General features: G+C 42.2%; 1 protein-coding gene across 1 annotated transcript; it reads right to left on the bottom strand.

Moving 5' to 3' along the window:
- Positions 1-5,142: 5,142 nt before the first annotated feature.
- Positions 5,143-16,234, bottom strand: CCKAR (cholecystokinin A receptor). Its single transcript, XM_058298887.2, has 5 exons — positions 15,624-16,234; positions 14,679-14,930; positions 11,864-12,125; positions 9,494-9,621; positions 5,143-8,539 (listed from the first exon to the last, which is right to left on the bottom strand). The coding sequence occupies exons 1-5, from the start codon at positions 15,730-15,732 to the stop codon at positions 8,013-8,015; spliced, it is 1,278 nt and encodes a 425-aa protein (XP_058154870.1). The 5' UTR covers positions 15,733-16,234; the 3' UTR covers positions 5,143-8,012.
- Between the last annotated feature and the right edge of the window lie 6,243 nt (positions 16,235-22,477).

The following is a 22,477-nucleotide window of genomic DNA, read 5'->3' as shown; positions in this document are numbered from 1 at the left end:
CTGCTCCCCTAGGGACCACGACAGAGCACCCCCCGCCAGTAACCCAGTACCCCCCCAGTTGTTGTTTTTAATTGTTTCCACTATGAGTATATCCAAACATTTCCATGCACCCTGGACATATGCCCTGTATAACTCCCTGTCAACCATATATCGCCTGTCAATAATATCCCATACCAGTATTCCTCCGCTGCCATTGTTGAACCACTCTGTGATCCAAAACTTCCTGAAAAGTGAAGCCCAATATAATGTCAGGTTCCCTTACTAGTAAAATGGAATATAGCGACGAGTTTAAAGGTTAGATATAGAATACATATTGCTTTGGAAAAATTCTACATCCTATCTTTTTCTTTTCTTTTTTCCTAATTATTGAGCTTCTCTTCACAAGAGCCCTAGATCACAGTAATTCATATATACAATATACAGTACTCCCACACATCCACCATAAAACCTTTTCCCTTCCACAGCAATAATCTTTTAACTTATTCATATCATATTTACTGAAACTGATGTACAGACTCCGAGACAATAGCTTTCAAACAAGGCGACGTTTGTGCTTACATTGTGGTCCATACTTTAGGATATACAGTTTTCTAAATTTTTTAGTTATCCTATGTTTTACATTATGGTTTACATTATTAGTCTGATGTCCCCTATAAGTTTTTGGTGTAATATTACATGTTTTATATCCATCCTTGTGTACTCTCGCGAAACTCCTCTCTTGCCCCCACATTTACCTTGGTTCCATCCCTTCAACATCCATTTTCCCCTCCCCTTGGAGCCCACAGCGACAGCCAATCCCCATTTCCCGAGGAGCCATGTCCAGAGATACTTGCAACAGTGTTCAAGGCCTGACTTGCTCAACTGCCCTAATGCCCTGGGAGCCACCCTTTCTCTCGAGAGATACAGTTCCCTCTATTTGATGGCATTAGTCCTCCCCAGGATGTGGGTCCACCCCCACTCTCACTACTTGGGTCTCTACCCAATGGTACAACCCACCCTGGCAAAATGAACATTCAGTCATTTGGGGGGCAGTTTTGTATGCTTTTCAGAGGGCCCCACCTTCCCATTCATGCAGTCTGTGTGGGGACCTCCAATACTATCTGAGTGCCTGCTATGGATGATGTATTCTCTAGCTGAGCTCTTATGTGGTTCCAGTCATCTCCTGCTCTTGTGGCACATCCCACATGGCCTCTTTCTGCCCCAGGCTAACTGGGCCTGGCTACTTTGGTGTCTGCTTGGGCCATGGAACCATGTCCTCTTGCTTCTCCATCCTTGGAAACCCAGCTCCAGCCAGGTTCTTTCTTAACATTGCTCAACATGAGACACATGAAACAAATTCGGAGTCCAGAAGACATGGGGTCACTAAGAACCCTTTCCCCAAATTCAGATCCCATGAAAGGAAGGATGAGAAAACAGTTTTCCCTTTTGACAAACAATTTTTCCCTCCCTAAACATTTCTGGAAGTTTCCCATGCTTGGTTTCATGGAGAAAGTAGAGGAAAATTGGCATGGAATTCCCTATCCACTTAACTGACAACCCTCTTCAAAGAATTTCTCTCTGTTATACTTACGGGGGCAGGAGAAAGCAGATAGGGCATGTGTTACACAACAGGCTTTATTTTCTCTTAGCAAATCATGGGCTTGCATCTAGTCCCTCTCTTCAGAATGTTAAACAACTTGTTCGGCCTTATCCACAGCCATAATTCTGAGTCTGGAGGATTCTCTAGACAAACAGAGCCAATAGGAGATTTTATATCTTTTATATATGTGTAAAATACACACACGCAGAATTATTTATTTTAAGGAATTGGCTCTGGTGATTGTGGGGGCTGGTGTGCCCAAAATCTGTGGGGGGAGCCAGTAGACTGGAAACTCAGACACGAGTTGGAGCTGCAGACTTGAGGCAGGATTTTTTCTTCTTAGGAAACCTCAGTTTTTGCTCTTAAGGCCTTCAACTGACTGATAGGCTCACTCACATTATTGAGGGTAATCTCTTTTCCTTAAGTGAACTGATTGTAAATGTTAAGCACATCTACAGAATACCTTCACAGAATCACTGGATCAGTGTTTAACTAAGTAACTGGGTACTGAGCTGACGGGTAAGACTGAGCATCACATTGCCGCATAAATATTCACTAAATTCTCATAAAGACCATATGAGATGAGTATCACAGGTGAGGAAACAGGCTCGGGGTTGAATGATTTACTCATTATGCAGCTAGTTAAGTGGTGGGCCTGGGGTATAAATTCAAGACTTTCTGCATCCAAAGTCCATGTTCTTGACCACTTCCTGATACTACCTTTCAGAAGGGAACCAGATTTTGGGTCTGAGAGTCTGGGAGAATGGGGGTACCAGTAGCAGGCAGAGAGAATCAAGAGGAGGAGTGGTTTGGGTTATAACTCCATCTGGGATATGATGAGCTTGAGGTTGTGAGGACACCCAGGCACCCCAGGGATGCCCAACGAATCATGATTTTCTGCAAGTTGCCCGGGGGAAGGGAGTTTTGACAAAAAAGTAACAGATGAAGGGGACAACCAGAGAGTTTCACACTGCAGGCTGGTGGAAAAGTGGGCCTGTATATGTTTCCTTTCAGATGATTCTGAGAAAATATGTCTACTGTAATAATGTTGATAATTTGCCAAAGAAGTGAAAGCTCCTTTTCTGATATTATCTTTTGGCTTCCCTCTGAGATGGCAAAGTATATTATCTTCCCTCTAAAAATAAACAGAGGAATAAAAGCCTCAGGGACATGAGCACAAAAATCCAGTGAGGGTTTTTAAATCCTACTCATTTAGGAAGCTCAGGCCGGGGACCTCCATTGTGGAGAAGGGGCAAAGACAGGAATTTTCCTTCCTTAAGGTAGTTGCACCACACAGAATAGGGACTGGTAAGTGTAATAGGAAGCTAAATAGCCAGCTATTGATTAATTGGATTAATAAATGTCACCTAATCCTAATAGCAGCCCAGTGGCCTTGGACCGGTCTCTTAGCCTGCCTTTATCATTTACTAGTTGTCTGACCTTGAACACATCACTGCCTCATCTGAGCTTCGGTTTTCTCACCTACAATATACAGAAAATAATGCCTCATACATGTTGTTTTGAAAATTAAATAAACAACTGTATGCCACAAACATTCAGTCCTTCCTTCATTGTCATCTGCTTTAACCAGTGACTTGCATGGAGCACATAGTAAGCCTCTTATAATGTGGCTTTCCTCTCAATCCTAGTGAGATCTGGTTTTGGAGTGGATTATTAGACTACATTTCCATTGGAAAGGGGCTCATGAGCTGTGGCTTGGCCTCCCACAGGTGGCTCCGTGCAGCTGTGAGCTAGAAGGGGCAGGAGCTGGCAGATTCCCTTCTGGGCCCTTTTCTTCCTCAGCCTCTGAGCCTAGTCTCAGAAATGCCCTGAGGTCAGACTTCCTCAGCAGTGCTTGGGGGTCAGGGATCTTTGATTGCAAAGTGAATGGGAAACCAATGAAATTAAGCGAGGATGTGGAATAATCAAAGGACATGGCAAATTCCAACACAGTATCAGAAATGGAGCAACAAGGAAACTGACACTCAAAGAGAGGGTGCGGCTTGCCAAGAATCCTTGGGATTTGTCCACAGATTTCTGAGCTTCCAGTCCAAGTATAGCTTCTTTACCCACAGAGGAAATGTTTACTGTCAGCAAAGTTGAAGGCAAGATATGCTGGACATCACCTAGAGCGTGGCCGATGGGAAACAGAATGTGGCCGCCCAGTCAACTTGACCTTTATCAAGTGTGATTGCCCACTGGACAGCATGCCTCTCGGGGGATGGTGAGCCCTTCCCATAGCAGCCAGGACAGGACTGGCGTTAGAGAACAACTCCATCCAAATTCATTCAGCCGTCCCTTATTTATTGAACATCTATTATGTGCTATGAACAGTGCTAGGAGCTGAATAATTTATACTTTTCTGATCTCTCCTTCTGGACAAGAAGGACTTGAAATTCCACCCAGTCTGGGCTTCCAAAAGCTGGGATGGGGCATGGAATTGGGGTGTGGAATTGTGCAGCTGGCCCTTAGCTGTGGGAGGTGGTTTCGGAAACCTGGCATCTGTGTTCCAGCTGAGGATGGACCAGGAAGCCAGAGAGATCTGAGAGCAGAGGCACAGAGAGATGAAGGGAGGGAAGCACCACATTAGAGCTAAGTGCCAGCAACGGGAGTCTGCAGATAGAGGGGGAGTGTCCCAGGAAAGCTCCCAGAAGCTCTGGGAAGCAGGGAATTTGCAGGGTCAGGAGGGAGAGCAAATGGTGGGGAGGGAGCAGCTAAGGGGTCCAAGTGGGCTTTTTTTTTTAAGATTTTTATTTATTTATTTCTCTCCCCTTCCCTCCTGTTTGCTCTCTGTGTCCGCTTGCATTATCTGGCAGTACTGGGAAACTGCATCTCTTTTTTGTTGTTGCATCATCTTGCTGTGTCAGCTCTCTGTGTGTGCCGCGCCATTCCTGGGCCGGCCGCACTTTTTTCATGTGGGGTGGCTCTCCTTGCAGGGCACACTCCTTGCGTGTGGGGCATCCCTATGCGGGGGACATCCCTATGCGGGGGACATCCCTGCGTGGCACAGCACTCCTTGCACGTGGCAGCACTGCATGTGGGCCAGCTCACCGCACGGGTCAGGAGGCCCTGGGGATTGAACTCTGGACCCTCCATATGGTAGATGGATGCTCTATCCGTTGAGCCACATCCGCTTCCCCAAGTGGGCTTTGTTAATATTTATCAGCCCTAATGAGGGAACTTTAGCATGAATTAGAAATGTTGTGATGGGTTTTTACTGTTCTCCTTACAGGGAATGGAGCCAGGGAGGAGCTAAGTCAAGGGATACCATAGACCAGTGGGTCTCAACCCTTTTCATCGGTCTTAACATTGGTCACAGGAACACCTTCCCATTAGTAACATCTCTGGTACCCCCATGTCCTGGATCCTGCCTCCCAGAGGAGGGAGAAAGGGAAAGGAGAATGGCAGGGAATGTTCATCCATCAGAATCTTGGGTGTGGAGTTGGAAAAAGCCTCCTAGAAATTCTGACACCATCCTTCTCTCCCAAGAACAACCTGACCTTTTAGAGAATCACTCCTGGGGTCAGAACGAGAGCCCCCAGATGCATAAAAGGCACAGCAGAAGGCAGTCACAATATTTATTGAACTCCCATGTTGTGCAGAACACAGGGCAAAACAGTGGAAGGAAATACTATGGAGGATCAACAGCCATTGTTATTTGCCTCATGAAGAATACATTTTGAATGGCAAGGACACTGTTACACTTACATGAACACGTGTAACTGAACCAAATAAACCTATACTGCTCAAACACATTATAAGATTAGGAACAGAGATTACTGTGGTAACTAGGACACAAGGAGCCATTGAGACATGTGGATTAATTTAAGATCAAAGACATAAATCTCCATTCCAGTGCTCAAGTTCTAATTTAATACTCAGGTGATGAGTGGAAGCTATCAGAAGATACCAGAAAGTACCAGAAACTCATATTGTCTTTTCTTAACTCTACTGGCCACTTGATTTCTAATTACAATTAGTAAACCATTTTAGCATGAAATAAAGGCAGTTGACTCAACAAATTGCTAGAATAGTTTTATGTTAAAAACATTTTTTGAAAAAAGCACAAATTCAGATTCCCAAAGGTCAGGCACAGATTCTGAAGGTATATATAGCTTATAGCTTTTTCTTTCCCTTTTTATTAAAAAAAAAATCCATTATATGAATTTTATGATTCCAAAGGCATTTTACCTACATCTTAGAACTTTTAATGTCGGGATGCCAGATAAAATATAGGCTGTCCAATTAAATTTTAACTTCGGATAAACAGTGAATGATTTTTTTCTTAGTTTAAATGTATCCTGAATAGTGTGAGAGACATACTCATACTAAAAATTTTTTCACTATTTGAGATTAGAATTTAACTGGGTACCTGTATTTCATTTGCTAAATCTGGCTGCCCTATTTTAAGGTTTACCTATCTTTGGTACTTTCAGAGGTTCTCAATAATGTAGAGCCTAACTTGTCTTCATTTATATGCTAATACTGTCAGAGAGGAAGTCTTAATCTTTTGGCAAGAAAAGTGTACATTTTGTAGGATTTACTCAAATATTTGATATTTTTATTTCTTACACCTTTTATTGTTACCATTTTAGCAGTGAGTATTTTAGTCGGTGGAATTTTCTTCTTGAAATCTTTAACTGGGATGGCTGGTTACAGATCTTACGGTTGGACTTCTGCAGAACAGAAGGTCTAACATCTAGCTTGAAAACATCAGTCATGCCCTCTGCCCTTAATAATTTCTTCTCGGCACACGACTAACCACTTTCCCTCCTAAAAACCAAAATGGCGATAACAACATCTTGCTAAAGGATAAACATCCCTTCTCCTTTTCATGATCTGTTCTTGCTGCTCCCTTGCCTCTCCCTCCACATAATTTTTTTTTCAGCATTGAAGTCACTGGCCCTTGTGCCACAGAGAATGCTCAGCATGGACCAATGGATGGTACGGCTACATGGAAACAGGAAGAAAATCTCTCTTTCCACATGGTTGGTACATGAAAGCTAAGCTGCCCTCCCTCCCTCCCCTTCCTTTCTTCTTCTCTCCCTTCCTTCTTCCACTTCCCACATTGGCTGCCCACATTCCTACTTCATACCTGTAAACTTGTTTTTGTCAAAAACGTCTGTGTTAATTTATTTAAACTGACAGGTCAATGTTGCTCTTTAAGAAAATTAAGAAGGAAATGGACAGGCACATACTATTCCAGAGATGCACTTCTAGAAATGTATATATCTTATTTTAAATTGTGATTTCCAAATTAAAGAAAAGAGATTAACAGTAATTAAAGAAAAAGTTCATATGAAAGTCCAACAGTTAAGGAATATAAAATAACATTTGCTGAATTCCTACATCCATAAACTGTTCCTTTCAAAAAAAACCACCAAAGTATCTTATATGAACAGAACATTTTTATATGTTTGATTTGCACATATACACAGAGTTAATACAATCAATAGCAAATACATATATTATATTCAAAGGCATTGACAGCTTTGACGTTCAAAGCTGAGTCAAGAGTACTAGTTTTTATATATTTTTGCACCCTTGGCCAGGTGTACACAACTTGCAACTCTCCTTTGTACCTGATGGTCTTTCTGGAAAAGAAGTGCCAGTTGGTATGAGAAATTAAATGCCACTATGTAAAGGAGGAATTAAGCAACATATATTATTAAAGTAGAAAAAAATATTCCTTTGTACCTTCTGGCATGTCACACTCCCTATAGTAAGATGGTATTCCATCCAGCTTTTGCCTCATACACTCTTTTCTTTTTAGAAACATAAGTTCCAAATTCCATCTTACAATGTTTCTTGTATTATTCTGATGATGGCATAAACTTATGTCACTATGTCGATAACTGACCACAAGATGAAAAAGTCAGGCTGTTCTCTTATTACAGAAAATAGCCAGAAGTCATGTTCTGTGTGCGCCCAACGAGGTGGGTGGCTGCAGTGTGTACATGAAAGTGATGGACTACATAAAGGCAAAGCAGACACCACAGCCCTGCGTTAGCAGAAGCAGAGCATAGAAGCGCATCTCTCCAGGACATGAGCATGCCCCTTAAGTGTTCCAGAACCTTCTAAAGCTCAGCAGGGTCCACACCTCCATTTTGAACATGTGGTTGGCAATTACATTTGCGGCACGGTTTCCTGTGACCGGCCTGGTCAGGTTATTCTGATGGTGAGTGTTACTGAAAATTTTCTGCCTCGAACGGTCCACAAACCAGATCATGGCCCCAAACTAAAAGTGCTCCCCTTCCCAGACCCCAGATGAAAAACAGAAAGAGGAAAATGAAAAGTTCCCATTGGAAATGGAGCCTTCCTTCTCCTTTGCTTCCTCACTCCTCCTCCCCCTACTGCCTTCTTCTCCTTTTCCTCCTTCTCCTCTTCCCTCCCAAGCCCCTTCCTTCCTTCTGCAGTGGAGGCCAAGGGAAGCTCACGGAGGCGGGGCAGAGGCATTCATATGGCTGTAGGAGTACCTGGACAGAGAGGCCCGTGTGGTCCTGCCTTCCTCCTCCTCTCCCACTTCTCCCCTGGGCCCTGGGGGACCAGGGTTGGGGCAGCAGGGGAAGGTGGCCATGAAGCCGAGGCGGAACCGTTTGTTCATGAAGCAGTAGATGATGGGGTTGACACAGGAGGACGTGTAGGAGAGCAGGAGGATGAAGGAGATGGGGGCCCCTGAGAGGCGACGCTCAGCCGAGACGGTGTCGTAGGCCCGCCAGGCGTTGGCGCTGAAGATGGGCATCCAGCAGAGAAAGAAGAGGACCACGATGACGATGAGCATGCGGATCACCCGCTTCTTGGCCACCAGGTTGGCCGTGGAGCTGCTGCTCCGGATGCGGCTGGCCCTGCTTTTGGTGGAGAGCTGCTGCAGCTCCAGCTTCCTCGGGGGCCTGGACTTCTGCAGGTAACACCCGTCGCTGTCCTCGTATCTGCCGCTGCTGCCGGTGCTCGGTCTCCTTTCTGGGTGGGCAAGTGACATCACTGACTGACCAGGATGGGCCGGGCCAGAGGGAGGGCATGGAACACCTCTCCCTCCACCCCCATCACGGGGCCTAGACCAACCCTGAGCTGGAGAACGGGGCGGACAGCCTTGGCCTACCCCTGAGTGGCTAAGTATTGGTCTATGCTTATCCTTTCCTTCAAATGAAAAGCCACTTAAAACTAGAAAGAGCGTTTTTATCCGTGTGGACTACAAGGATCACGACGACTAACAAATGGTAATTCGCGCCCTTGTCCTTCCCTTCTCCAGCTCCTCCGAGGGGAAGGCTCCTGATTGCTTGGTGAGCCTTCAGAATATTTTCATTGTGAAGACTTAGAAAATGAGCAAAAAATAAATGGAAACTCAGGAAGCTAAAGAGACAAAGTTATCTCCACAGTAAAGAGCTGAGTGAAGGGATGGAGCGTGAAGGGAAACGATTACGCCGGCAAAGATGTCGGGTAAGGTTTCATGAACAGTGACTTGTAATGAACAGGGAAGGAGAGGGACTTTGTGGCAACTACATGAGCACATGAAAGATAATGAAAAGCTGAAGGTCACAAGTCCACCTCTTCTTCTGTCTCTGGAGAGACACAAGTAAAGACGAATGACAATTGGTTCTCATTGCTGCACGGTGCTCATTTGAATGCAGCATTACAGAAAGCTGGAGACATATGGGCCCTCCGCTTATAATTAGGTTATGTGTGTATTATATCCCATTTTATTCTACTCAGCACACTTTGGAGAGAAATTATTTCTCCATTTTACAGATGAGGAAATAGAGATGCTGGGGTCTCATGGCTGTGCTTTATGACGTAGAATCTTGTAAGGGTACTTTTGAAAATCTCTCTATACACTCTGTGGGCACATCTATTTAAGGTATAGAAAACAAGGTTTTGTGATCTTTTGGCATGAACATACAGCTAAAACATAGTTACCTCTAGCAGATTTCTTCTGGCTAGCATCAAATTTTATTCCTTGGTAGAGTTCCAAGGAGATTAGCCCATATGCCACCGTCATCACAATTCCAGGAATAAGAAAGAGGATGAGTAACAGGAACGTGTGCCTAATAAAGTCAAAAGAAACCCAATAACCAGCAGCTCCCATCTTTCAGACTCAAATGGGAGGGAATGAATAGGGTTCATCATTGTTTTAACTGGTCTGAGCAAATCAGTATTTATTAGGATTTAATATCCTCGGAAATTCCACGTCTGGAGAGTCAATCATTGGAAACTGTTTCCAGATTATGTCTCTAAAGAAGGACTAGCTAAATGGGAAAAGTTTGGTAGATACAGTTCTGTGCCTGGAACACATCTAGCTATTAAACATAATGGGAGCTTATATTCATCAAGGAGCTTACATTGTTTTATGTGCCACACACTAGGCTGACCATTTTACGTATAGTCTTCATTTAATTCCCATAGTAGCCTTTGCAGTAGGTACTGTTCTCATAAGACCCATTTTACAGATAAGAAAACTGAGACTTTAAGACATTAAGTAACTTGTCCAAAGTCATACAGTTAGCAAGGGTCAGAGGTGAGATTTAAACCCAAGCAGTGTGATTCTGAAACCCATGCTCTTAAGCATCACAGTATGAAGTTTGTCAACGTTCAAGAACAAGGTAATAAAATGCTTAGGTAGGGATGATGGAAAATTTCCTTGATTTTGCAAAATATGGCATTCTTGCTGTTTCTGACCAGGCATGAACAGCTAAAAAATTCCCATGGGCCTCCATTTCCCATGATCCTGTGACGCTGGCGCTGTGGCATACTGGCTCTAGTGCCTGGCAGGGCAGAGCTCTGCTTTCTCTAAACACGGCTGATTCCTGAGGAACCACAGGCTCTTCCTTTATGAGTCTGGCCCCTAAATCACTTTAGCAGTCTGGCATGTGTAAAGTTACACGATTAGGCCATAAAATTGTCAGAGGCTCATGGTGGCTGGGCCATTTCTCATTTCAATTGGACATGTTTTGATAAGATTCCTTCTCAAGTCTTGGAAGTGTCCCTCTCATTTGCAACATAATTCTTTTGTGTGTGTGTGTGTTACTTGGTTGAAGTAAAAAACAGCAAAGTGAAGATTAGCTGAGTTTTGAGATGTTTCTGAATGTCTTGGACTCGACAAATACCCTGTGTTTGTATAGCCTTTTAAAAAAGATATTTAATGGCCTGTCATACATGTGCTCTCATTGAGCCTAATGAAGTAAATTAAATTGTGTAGATCATTATCTCCTTTTACAGATAAAAACCTGAAGCTCAAAGAGGTTATGCGAATTGCCAAAGGCCATCCAGGTAGTGAGAAGAGGAATGGATATTAGAATCTTGCCTTTCCATTTCTGATCAAGGGCTCCCCACGAGTGCCATTGCTGCAGCTCTAAGAAAGAAATGGAATTTGGGACTAATCTCCGTTCTGCAGATACGAGGACAGTTCTCCAAGACATCTAGCCCAAACCCCATTAGACCATTCAGTGCCATACAGCACAGTGGGAAAGCACACAGAGCCTGCCACTCATTAGGTGTGTGGCCTTGGGCAGCTTAAACCTTCTGTCTCAGTTTACTCTTCTGGAAAATGAGGATAATAGCACTATCTGCCCTATTGTTGTTTTTTAAAAAATTATGGGAACATACATGCAACACAAAATTTCTCATTTGTGTACATGTCTAAATATTAATTACATTAATTATATTCACAATACCCATTACCAAAACTTTTCATCACCCATTAAGCAACTAATTCCTGTCCCCCTTGTAACCTGCTTTCTGTTTCTATAAATTTGCTTCTTCTAGGTATTTCATGTAAGTGAAATCACACAATATTTGTCCTTTTGTGTCTGGCTTACTTCGCTCAACATGATTCCTTCAAGGTTTGTCCATGTTGTCACATGCATCAGAACTTCATTCCTTTTTATGGCTGAATAATACCCCATTGCATGTGTACACCACATTTGGTTTGTCCATTCATCTGTTGACAGACCCTCGGACTGCTGTGGTGAATAAGGCTGCTATGAACACTGGTGTACCAGTGTCTGTTTGAGTCCCTGTTTTCAATTCTTTTAGGGATACACCTAAAAGAGGAGTTGCCCTGTAGGGTTTGAAAGGATTAAATGAGTCAATATATGTACAGCCTTTAGAACGCAGTCCTCTTAAGTATTTGCTATCACTATTATCCCAGAAAGAGGTTAGACCCTTCTGCAAAAAGTTTCCAGGAAATTGATCCTCCAGCCACGCTGGGCAACAGATTCCAGTTTTTCATAAAACTGCAACATTATATCAAATTGTATTTGGAAAAAAACAAACACTAGGCAACCTTACCAGGACTGCTGCATGACATCGTTGGGCAGTAGAAAGCGGCACATATTCGCTGTCTGGTTGTTATTTTTGGTAAAAGGCACCAAGATGCTATAAATGGGGTAAGGCATCATGATGGTGAAGGAGAGACACCAGGTAGCAGCAATCACCTTCAAAGCATGGGATTTCGTCTGCCAGACGCGGGACTGCAAGGGTTTGCAAATCGCACCATATCTCTCCAGAGAGATGGCCACCAGATTGAAGGTGGATACGCTCACGGAGGTGCCTGGGAAAAGGAACAAGGACATCAGCGATGGCGGCTCTGAAATCCAAAGTTTATTTGCACGCCAGCTTAAACATAATTGATCTGCGCAGGTTTGATATCAAAGGAGAGTTCTCAGGGGGTAAAGAAATACAATGTAGGTATATTTTTTTTAAAAACCAAACCCAACAACAACACACAAATGATTTATTCTGAGCTTTGTTCCAAAAAGGATTTAAAGCAGTCAAAGAAATGTGTTTGCAGACACATCTTCTTGCCAGTTTTTAGGTAACATTTATTGAGCTTTGATGAGAACCCAAGTCCTTCTCAGGCAGAAAGTGCTCATGAATTAATAACCAAGGGGATGAAATATGTTCCTACCCCATAGAAAAGTGTTTTGAGAAACTCGAAGAAAAGCTCTTAAGTTGAACATGGTCTGCACAGCTGAGCTGACCTTATAAACCCGAGATTTTCAAGGACTCTGTAACCCTGAATGGTCACTGGAATCTGAGTTGGAGACATTTAGATGCTTCCTGAAAATTTCTAGCACAGACTGCCTTGAAGAGGGAAAAATTCTAAATTTCAAAATGTAGTTAAAAAAAAAAACATAGTAAAAAAAAGGTGGGGGAGAAAATGTTCCCTATTGCAAATAAAGCTTCTTCTGTATGGGGGAGGGGGCCTGCTCATTCTGTGGGTGTGTGTTTTGTAGGGAAGGATACCTCACTGCTCTAGTGAGGAACAAGCAGATAAACCCCATGGCCAAAGGTGCGGAGGCACAGTCAAAACAGTTTCGTTTTCCCTAATGCTTGTATTGTGTGTATATACTTATTATAATGCCTTCTCTTCTGAAAATTCCCTATAACTCTCAGCTAGGAATTCTGTTAATTCTGATTATCTCCCACCACGATTTCTTAAACCTTAGAATGAATCCAAGTTTGAGAGCAGAGATTCTTAACCTGGAGTCCTTAGATTCTCATTGGGTTTATGGCTATTTCTCTGGATCTTTGTACAAAACTGTCCTTTTTTTCTGGGGAGAATAGCCATAGCTTTCCTTAGACTCTTAAAGGAGTCTATGACCCAAAATGATTAAATAAAACTAAGTGTCCCAGGGCAGGATTCACTGTGTTTCACTGAACTTTAAGGAGTTGATGAGATTTAGAGTAGAGCTCACCCCCCCAAACTCCTCATAGCGTTAAATCTGTCGTGGGCTTACTGTAACCCACCAGCAGGCAAGCACCCGTGTTAAATCTCCCTTGACATACTGTGGTTAAGGTTATTAAGTAATATTACCATAAGATATATGTGGAAGGGCCTAGAAATCATAAAGTATGATGAAATGCTAGGTATTATCTTTGCTTTGTGATTTAGCAACGATCCTTTGTAACAAATGTTTATTTTCAGAGGACATGGGCATGGATGGACACAATCTTGGTTATTTGTCCATGACCTGTGGCTCAGTAATTCATCACCATTTTGTGAATGTTGGATCCCATTCCTTCAGTTAGGAAAAATGAAGGCTTTTAAACTTTCCAGGCATTGAAGACTGCCCTAGCCCAACTCAGCTCTACATATTTGCTCAGCTCCGGTCAGAACAAAAAGCAACTCTCCCCTCATTTCCCACCCCCATCCCAACCAGATCTTGGATTGGGACAAGGGATATGGCAATTTAGCAGAGAGAGGGGACCAAGTAACAGGTTCTTGTTCAGCCTCTGGAGAGCCATAGCAAAGGGCTGTGAGGCTGTGGACCCAGCACTGTGGTGGCTCAAACAGCTCTGTTGCTTACCACTTGCACCCTTGAACTTATTATTAACCTCTCTGTGCCTCTGATCCCTCCTCTCTGATATGGGGAAAATTAACTACATTGACTTCATAGGATGCCTGGGGATAAGATACGATCCCGTAGGTAATAGCACCCCATGCAATATCTGGCGTACAAAAAACGGTCAAAAATTATTAGCTTCTAACAATTTTTACGATTACCATCATTCTGATGGGTACCAGCTGGGAGCCACATATCAGCCAATCAGGGTCAGCTTAGAGACCACAACATATTGCAAATTCACCTCCTCGTCTAGGGGCAGAGGACCTCAGGGGAAGAATCTGGGAAGTGAATCCTGAGAAAGAAACTCCAGGGCTCTGACAAAACTGCTTTTCAATAGCCCCTGTTCCCTAGGAAAACCAGAGCAGCAACATCAACCACCCTTATTCTTCACCACCTCTGCCCACCCCAAAAGGCATAACAGGTTGGGGAGAATCAGGATACAATCAGTGGGTTCCAGAAAGGGACAGAGCAGCTTGACGTCACTTTTGAGTCCTTCTTCACTTTGAACAGAAGCAAGCAAAACAAACCACTTACGTGTTTTCATATCCACTTACTTCACGCTCATAAACCGGCCTTATAAAGCGTGTGGGGACATTTGAAGACTGAGCTCTCTTAAAGCCAGCACCTGTGTCCCTTCACGTCATCCTGCACAGCCAGGTGTTTTGCTTTCTGGCACCAGGGAGGGCTCCTGCGGGGTAGCCGGGGTTGGGAAGGTCTGGGGCAAGCTCCACACACAGGGACCTGCGCTAACTTACCCATGAAGTAGGTGGTGGTCTTGCAAACAGCACTCCCGAAGATGAAATCCTTGAGCAGGTTGGGAATGAGGTTAAAAGGCATGCAGAAGAGGCAGAGCATGAGGTCGCTGACAGCCAGGGACAGCAGGAAGATGTTGGTGACGGTTCTCATCCTCTTGTTCCGAATCAGCACCGTGATGACAAGCGTGTTTCCCAGCACGCTGAGCAGGAATATCAGGGAATACAAGAGAATCTGCACCGCCGGCTGCCACTCTGCAAAGGGAAAACGGGCACGAGGCGGAGACAGGGAGGTGATGAGAGCAGAATGCTAAAACCTTAGCTCCCCATGTGAATGGGCATTTCCTGCCGCTTCTTCTTGCTGTGATTCCTTTGCAGGGGGTGTACATCATTGAACCCAACCATTCCTGTACTGACAACCTTTTGCAGAAACAAACTCCGGAAAGCACAGAGTGATTCAGGTGCTTCAGAAAGGTTGGTTTGTTAGAGGATCGCTCAGGAAGCCACTTTTTCTGAAGAACAAAGCTTCTCAAGTGAAGAGCGAGCGCTTTCTTTCCCAGCTGCTAAGCATTATTTTGCTTTAATCACTTCTTCACGCTGGGTTTCCCACAAGAAAAGGCGACTGCTAGATTGTGGCAGCACCTTTTCTGTAATGCTTGTAACTTCAAGCTTTGACACTGGTAATCCCTTCCTGCTACACGTTAGCCTCTCACCCTCACCCCACTGCTTTTGTCCCTCAAGGTCCTGTACATTCACTCCCAGTTCTCCCACGGTGAACCATGAGAATATTTGACTCTATTCTGCTTTTTGATCTCTTATCCAAATGTCCGAACAAATGACTTTGCCCAGCCTTGTCTTGCGATGACTTTGTTATATACTGTCAGCCAGTCTTGGCTGATTTCTCCCTCGACTTAATAGTTTTCTGAATTAAAAGTCTCTGACACCTACCTTTGGAGGAATGGGGCTGATCCAAGCAGAAAAGCGTCTCATTTTCGAGCCCGAGTTCACAGGGAGAACTGATGTTGCTCCCATTCGCAAGGTTATCAACCATGTCCATCCTTGCCTGCTGCTTCCCACCGAGTGCTGGAGAGCTGGTGGATTGCTCACTTTCCGCTCAGGCTCATTCCTCTAATGACCAGAGACTCCCAAATGAAACCTGCCGGTGGAGGAGCGGGGGTGGGGGTGGGGGGAGTGATAGCCAGGTGTGGGCTTTTTCAGCCATTCCTAAAGGCGACTTCGCTCAAAGCCCTCAGTCCAGCTGGGCAAGCATCTGCACTCCAGTCCAGGGAGAGGCAGCGACCGGCCAGCCAAGACCGCGTCCCCCTTCCAGGCCCCCACCCCTCCCCTTCCTGGGCCGGTGTTAGAGCCCTGAGCAGAGACGGCCCAACTACAAGTTAACCCTTTCCAGAGTGCTGCTGCTTTCCCCTACACACACCTGTGCACACGCACGGACACACACACGTACTTCCAAAGTCCCTCTTTTCTCTGTCACCATCCCAGCCATAACCACAAGAAAACCCAACCTGGCTGTGTGAAAGAGGAACAGTCAACAGAGTAACAGATACGATAATGCAGACCTTCGGGACGAAAGGACACCGAGGGACTGCGTTTCCACCTCCTCCTACAAAAGCAATTAGTGCCTTTTAGCCTTGGAGCCCTGCCCGGCCGTGTGTGTGGATATAACCGCGGGCTGACTGTCAAGTTGCTCCCAAGCACCGTATTTTCCCTTGTGGTCTCCGCGCTTGTTAACCAGAAAGAAAGGGACATTTTTAAAAAGCAGCTTCTCTTAAATTAGGGAAGTTGTGGGTTTACAGCAAAATCATGCCTAAAAGATAAGCTTCCCATATACCACCCTGTTACTGACATGTTGCTTTGGTGTGGTACATTTGTCACAATTGAGGAAAGCATATTTTTCACAATCGTACTGATTAACTGCAGTCTGTGATTTAAATGAGGATTCACCGAGTTGTGCAGTTCATTGGACTTTTCTTTAAAATTTTATTCTAGTAAGTACAACCTAACATTTCCCCCTTTTAACTACTTTTCAATATAATTTGGTGCTGTTAATTATGTTCATCATGTTGTGCTACCATAACCGCCATCCATTACCGAAACTTTTCCACTGTCCGGAATAGAAACTCTGTACATTTTAAGCCTTATCTCCCTATTTCCTTCTCTCCCCCCGGTTCCTGGTAGCCTATAGGCTAGATTCTGATTATGAGTTTGCTTATTCTAATTATTTCATATCAGTGAGATCACACAATATTTGTCCTTTTGTGTCTGGCTTATTTCATTCAAGATAATGTCTTCAAGGTTCATCTAGGTTGTTGAGTGTATCAGAACTTCATTCCTTTCTTTTTTTTTTTTTTTAATTTCTGACCAGTTATTTTTTAGCTTGGTGACCTTTCCTTTTTATTAGAGAAGTTGTAGGTTTACAGAAAAATCATGCATAAAATCGAGTTCCCATATACCACCCTATTACTAACACCTTGCATTAGTGTGGTACATTTGTTATAATTCATGAAAGAATATTTTTATGATCATACTATTAACTATGGTCTATCATTTACAATAGGGTTCACTGTGTTGTACAGTGCATGTTTTAAAAAAATTTTATTCTAGTAACATAATCTAAACTATCCCCTTTTAACCACCTTCACATATATTATTCAGTGCTAATGAATTACATTCACAGTTCAGTGCTATGAATTATGTTCACAATGTTGTGCTACCATCACCACCATTCATTACCAAAATTTTAGGGTCAACTGAAATAGAAACATTCTATAATTTAAGGATTAAGTCCCTATTCTCTACCCTTCCTCCATCCCCCTGGTAGCCTATATTCTAGACTCTGACTCTATGAGTTTGCATATTCTAATTATGTCATATCAGTGAGATGATACAATATTTGTCCATTTGTGTCTGGCTTATTTCACTCAACATGATGTCTTCAAGGTTCATCCATGTTGTCACATCTACTTCATTCCTTTCTAGGGGGGAATAATATTCCATTGTATCTATATACCACATTTTCTTTATCCATTCATTGGTTGATGAACACTTGCATTGCTTCCATCTTTTGGCAATTGCGAATAATTACTGCTCTGAACATAGGTGTGCAAATAACTGTTTGTGTCCCTGCTTTCAAATCTTTTGGGTATATATACCTAGAAGTGGGATTGTCTGGTCATATGGTAATTCTATCCTTCATTTCTGAGGAACTGCCAAACCAGTCTTCCATGGAGGCTATATCATTTTACAGTCCCACTATGAATGAGTGTTCTTATTTCCCCACATCTTCTCCAAAACTTGAGTCTACCTATTTTTTCAATAGTATCCATTCTAGTGGGTGTGAAATGGTATCTCATTGTGGTTTTGATTTCCCTAACGGCTAATGATCTTGAACATCTTTTCATGTGCTTTTTGGCCATTTGTATATCTTCTTTGGAGAAATGTCTATTCAAGTCTTGCGCCCATTTTTTAATTGAGTTGTTTTTGTTGTTGTAGGACTTCTTTATATAGTCTAAACATTAAATTCTTATCAGATATGTGGTTTCCAAATATTTTATCCTATTGTGTATGTTGTCATTTTACTTTTGTGATAAAGTCTTTTTATACACAAAAGTTGTCAATTTTTTTAGGAGGTTCTGGGGATTGAACCAAGGACTTCATACATGGGAAGCCACTGAGTTACATCTGCTTCTCGAAAGTTTTTAATTTTGACAAGATTAACTCAAGTTTATCTATTTTTTCTTATGTTGTTTGTGCTTTGGGTATAAAGCCTAAGAAACTACTGTCCAACACAAGGTCCTGAAGATTCTTCTTTGCATTTTTAGGAGTTTTATAGTTCTGGCTCTTATATTTAGGTCTTTAATCTGTTTTGAGCTGAATTTTATATATGGTATGAGGTAGAGGTTCATCTCCATTCTTTTGCAAATGGAGATCCAGTTTCCCCAGCACTATTTGTTGAGAAGACTATTTTTTCCCAATTGAGTAGTCTTTGCCACCTTGTCAAAATTAGTTTGGCCATAAATTTATGGGTAGATTTCTGAACTCTTGGGTTCATTGGTCTATATGTCTGTCTTTGTGCCACCATGCTGTTTTGATAACTGTGGCTTTGTAAGAAGTTTTAAGTTCAGAAAGTGTGGGTCCTTCAACCTCATTCTTCTTTGTCAAATGGCTTTGGCTATTCAGGGTCTGTATTAGTCAGACAAAAGGGGTGCTGATGCAAAGTACCATAAATCTGTTGGCTTTTATGAGGGGTATTTATTTGGGGTGGAAGCTTATAGTTACAAGGGGTATTTATTTGGGGTGGAAGCTTACAGTTACAAGAGTCCAACTCAAAGTTGCTTTCTCACCAAAATCTGTTGCCATTTGTTGAAGTAAGATGACTGGCAGTATCTGCAAGGGTTCAGCCTGCCTTCTTCCTCTTAAGGCTCCCTGGTTCCCGCTTCTTCTGATCTCAGCTGTAGGCTGGCATAAGGCTTGTCTCTCTTCCTGGGACTTGTTTCTTTCTGGGCGCAGCTGTGCTGTTCTCTTTCCAAGGTCAGCTGCAGACTATCAGGTTTATCTCTCTTTCCAGGACCTCTGCTGAATTGTCTTGATTCCTCTGTGTTCTTCTCCTGTGTGTATCTACTTCTCTGTGAGAGTCTGATTTATTAGTCCACCAAGAGGGCAGGGACTCAACCCTGCATGCCCTAATGACCTTTGAATTAGTGTTCTTCTTCCTCTTAAGGCTCTGTGGTCCCAGCTTCTTCCAATATCAGCTGTAGGTTGGGAGAAGTCTCTTCTCTCTCCCAGGACTCATTTCTCTCCATAATGTCAGCTGTAGACTATCAGGCTCTCTAGGCTTTGTCTCTCTCCCTGGGGCTTGATTCTCTTCAGGCTCAGCTGCTCTGCTTTCTCCCATGTGTTTACTTCCTGGGCTCCAGCTCAAAACTCCAACCTCTCTTCTCTGTGATGTGGCTTCTCTGTGAGTCCCTGCCCCCTTGGTGGGCAATCAAAGCCCTAATCATAATTTAATCATGCCCAGAGGAACAGACCAGTTTACAAATATAATCCAATATCTATTTTTGGAATTCATAAACAATGTTAAACTGCCACAACCTTGTACCTTGCTACTTTGCTGAATTCAGTTGTTAGCTTTAGGGGCTTTGTTTTGGATTTTTTTCAAAATTATCTGCGTATAGGATCATGCCATCTGCAAATAGGAAAAGTCCTCCTTCCTTTCCAATTTGGATGCCTTTTAGTTCTCTTTCTTGCCTAATTACTGGGGTTAGAACTTCCAGTACGATGTTGAATCACAGTGGTGACAGCGGACATCCTTGTCTTGTTCCTGATCTTAGAAAGCTTTCAGTCTTTCACTGTTAAGTATAATGTTAGCTGTGGGTTTTTCAAATATGCCCTTTATCATGTGGAGGAAGTATCCTTTTCTAGTTTTCTAAGTGTTTTTTATCAAGAAGTGGTGCTGAATTTTGTCAAATGGTTTCCTGCATCAATTGTGACGATTATGTGTTTTTTTCCCCCTTCATTCCATTAAAGTGGCATGCTATATTAATTGTTTTTTTTATATTGTACCACCCTTGAAAACCTGGGGTGAATCCCATTTGATTATGGTGTATACATATTTTTTGAATTTAAAAAATCTTTATTTTACTTTTTTAATACTTTAGATACATAAAAATATAGGGGATACTCATATGCCCCTATAATTTTTAATATGCTGTTGGATTTGAGTTTCTAGTATTTTCTAGAGGGTTAAAAATCTGTATTCATAAGAGATTTTAGTCTGTGATTTTCTTTTTCTTTTTTTTAAATTTTTTTAATTTTAAAGAAGCTTTAGATTACATAAATGTTACTTGAAAATATAGGGGGATTCTCATATAACCCACCTCCTCCCCCTCCCACACGTTCCCCCATTACCATCATCTTTCATTAGTGTGGGACATTTTTTACAATTGATGAACACATATTGAAGCATTGCTGCTAACCATGGTCTATAGTTTACATTATAGTTTACACTTTGCACTGCACAATTTTATAGGTTTTGACAAAACGCATAATGGCCTGTCCATCTTTGCAATGTCATTGCAGAACAATTCTGATGTCCCCAAAATGCCCCATGTTACATCTATTCTTCCCTCTTCCTTCCCTCAGAACCTCTGTGTCACTTTCTTTTCTTGTGGTGTCTTCAACTGGCTTTGGTATTAGGGTGATGTTGGCCTTGTAGGATGAATTAGGGCCTGTTCCTTCCTTTTCAGTTGTTTTGGAAGAGTTTGAGCGGGACTGCAGTTAACTCTTCATGGAATGTTTGATAAAATTCCCCTGTGAGTCCATCTTACCCTGGGATTTTCTTTGTTTGGAGGTTTCTGGTTACTGCTTCAATCTCTTTACTAGTCATTGATTTGCTGAGATCTTCTATTTCTTCTTCTTCTCTTTTTTTAAAAAAGATTTATTTAATTTATTTACTCTCCACCCTCCCGCCCCCAGCTGCTCGTGCTCTCTATCTGCTATCTATGTCCATTTGCAGCACCTGTTTCTGTGTCTGCTTGTCTCCCTTTGTTGGGTCATCTTGTTGTACCAGCTCTCTGTGGGCACAGGCCATCAGTTTTCTCTGGGCATGGGTCAGCTTGCCTCACCAGGAGGCCCCAAGATTCGAACCTGGGGCCTCCCATATGGTAGATGGGAGCCCAATCGCTTGAGCTACATCTGCTTCCCTTCTATTTCTTCTTGTGTCAGTTTAGGTAGTTTGTGTGTTTCTAGAAATTTGTCCATTTCATCTAGGGTATCTAATTTGTTGGCACACAGTTGTTTATAGTATCTTTTTACAGTCCTTTCTATTTCAGTGTGATTAGTATAATAGTAATGCCCCCTTTTTCATTTCTGATTATAGTTATTTGTGAACTGTCTCTTTTTTCTTGTCAATCTAGCTAAAGTTTCTTCAATTTTATTGATCTTTTCAATGGCTTTGTTGATGCTCTCTATTGTTTTTTTAAAAATTCCCTATTTTATTTATCTCCTTTGTAATCTTTATTATTTTCTTCCTTCTGCTTGCTTTGGGTTTAGAATGCTCTTATTTTTCTAGTTTTTCTAGTTTTGAGGATTGGTGTCTGATTTGAAATCCTTCCTCTTTTTTAATGCAAGCATTTAGAGCTATAAATTTCCCTCTCAGCACTGTCTTTGCTGCATCCCATTAGTTTTGATATGTTGTATCAGATTTTCATGTTCATTCACCTCAAGATATTTCCTAATTTCCCTTTTGATTTTCTTTTTAATCCACTGGTTGTTTAAGAATATGTTGTTTAATTTTCAAATATTTGTAAATTTTCCATTTCTTCCTCTTTTGTTGATTTCTAGCTTCATTCCATTGTGGTTGGAGAAGATGCATAGCATGATTTAAATATTTTTGCATTTATTGGGACTTGTTTTGTGACTTAAGATATAGTTTATCCTGGAGAATATCCATGTGCATCTAAGAAGTATGTGTATTCCATTGTTGTGTGAAGAGTTCTATATATGTCTGCTAGTTCTAGTTGGTTTAGGGTAGTGTGCTAGTCTTATATTTCCACACTGATATTCTGTCTAGATATTCATTATTGAAAGTCTCCTATTAATGTAGAATCATTAATTTCTCCCTTGAAATCTGTCAAATTTGCTTTATATATTTTGGAGCTTTGTTATGTCTTCTTGTTGAATTAACTCCTTTATCAGTATAATGATCATTTTTGTCCCTCATAACAGATTTTAACTAATTTTAGTATAGCTATTCCAACTCTCTTTCATTCACTACATGCATGGTA

Source organism: Dasypus novemcinctus, chromosome 1 (genome assembly GCF_030445035.2).
Source record: "Dasypus novemcinctus isolate mDasNov1 chromosome 1, mDasNov1.1.hap2, whole genome shotgun sequence".
Taxonomy (NCBI): Eukaryota; Metazoa; Chordata; class Mammalia; order Cingulata; family Dasypodidae; genus Dasypus; species Dasypus novemcinctus.
This window is presented reverse-complemented; position numbering and strand designations above follow the sequence as displayed.

What these genes read in the sequence shown, in the direction of transcription:
- CCKAR (XM_058298887.2), bottom strand. Translation starts at nt 15,732, where the DNA reads ATGGACATGGTTGATAACCTTGCGAATGGGAGCAACATCAGTTCTCCC. An exon ending in GATGTCATGCAGCAGTCCTG is followed by an intron (nt 9,622 to 11,863) that starts GTAAGGTTGCCT and finishes TGACTTTATTAG; the next exon opens with GCACACGTTCCTGTTACTCA. An exon ending in CCAGAAGAAATCTGCTAGAG is followed by an intron (nt 8,540 to 9,493) that starts GTAACTATGTTT and finishes TTGCCCACCCAG; the next exon opens with AAAGGAGACCGAGCACCGGC.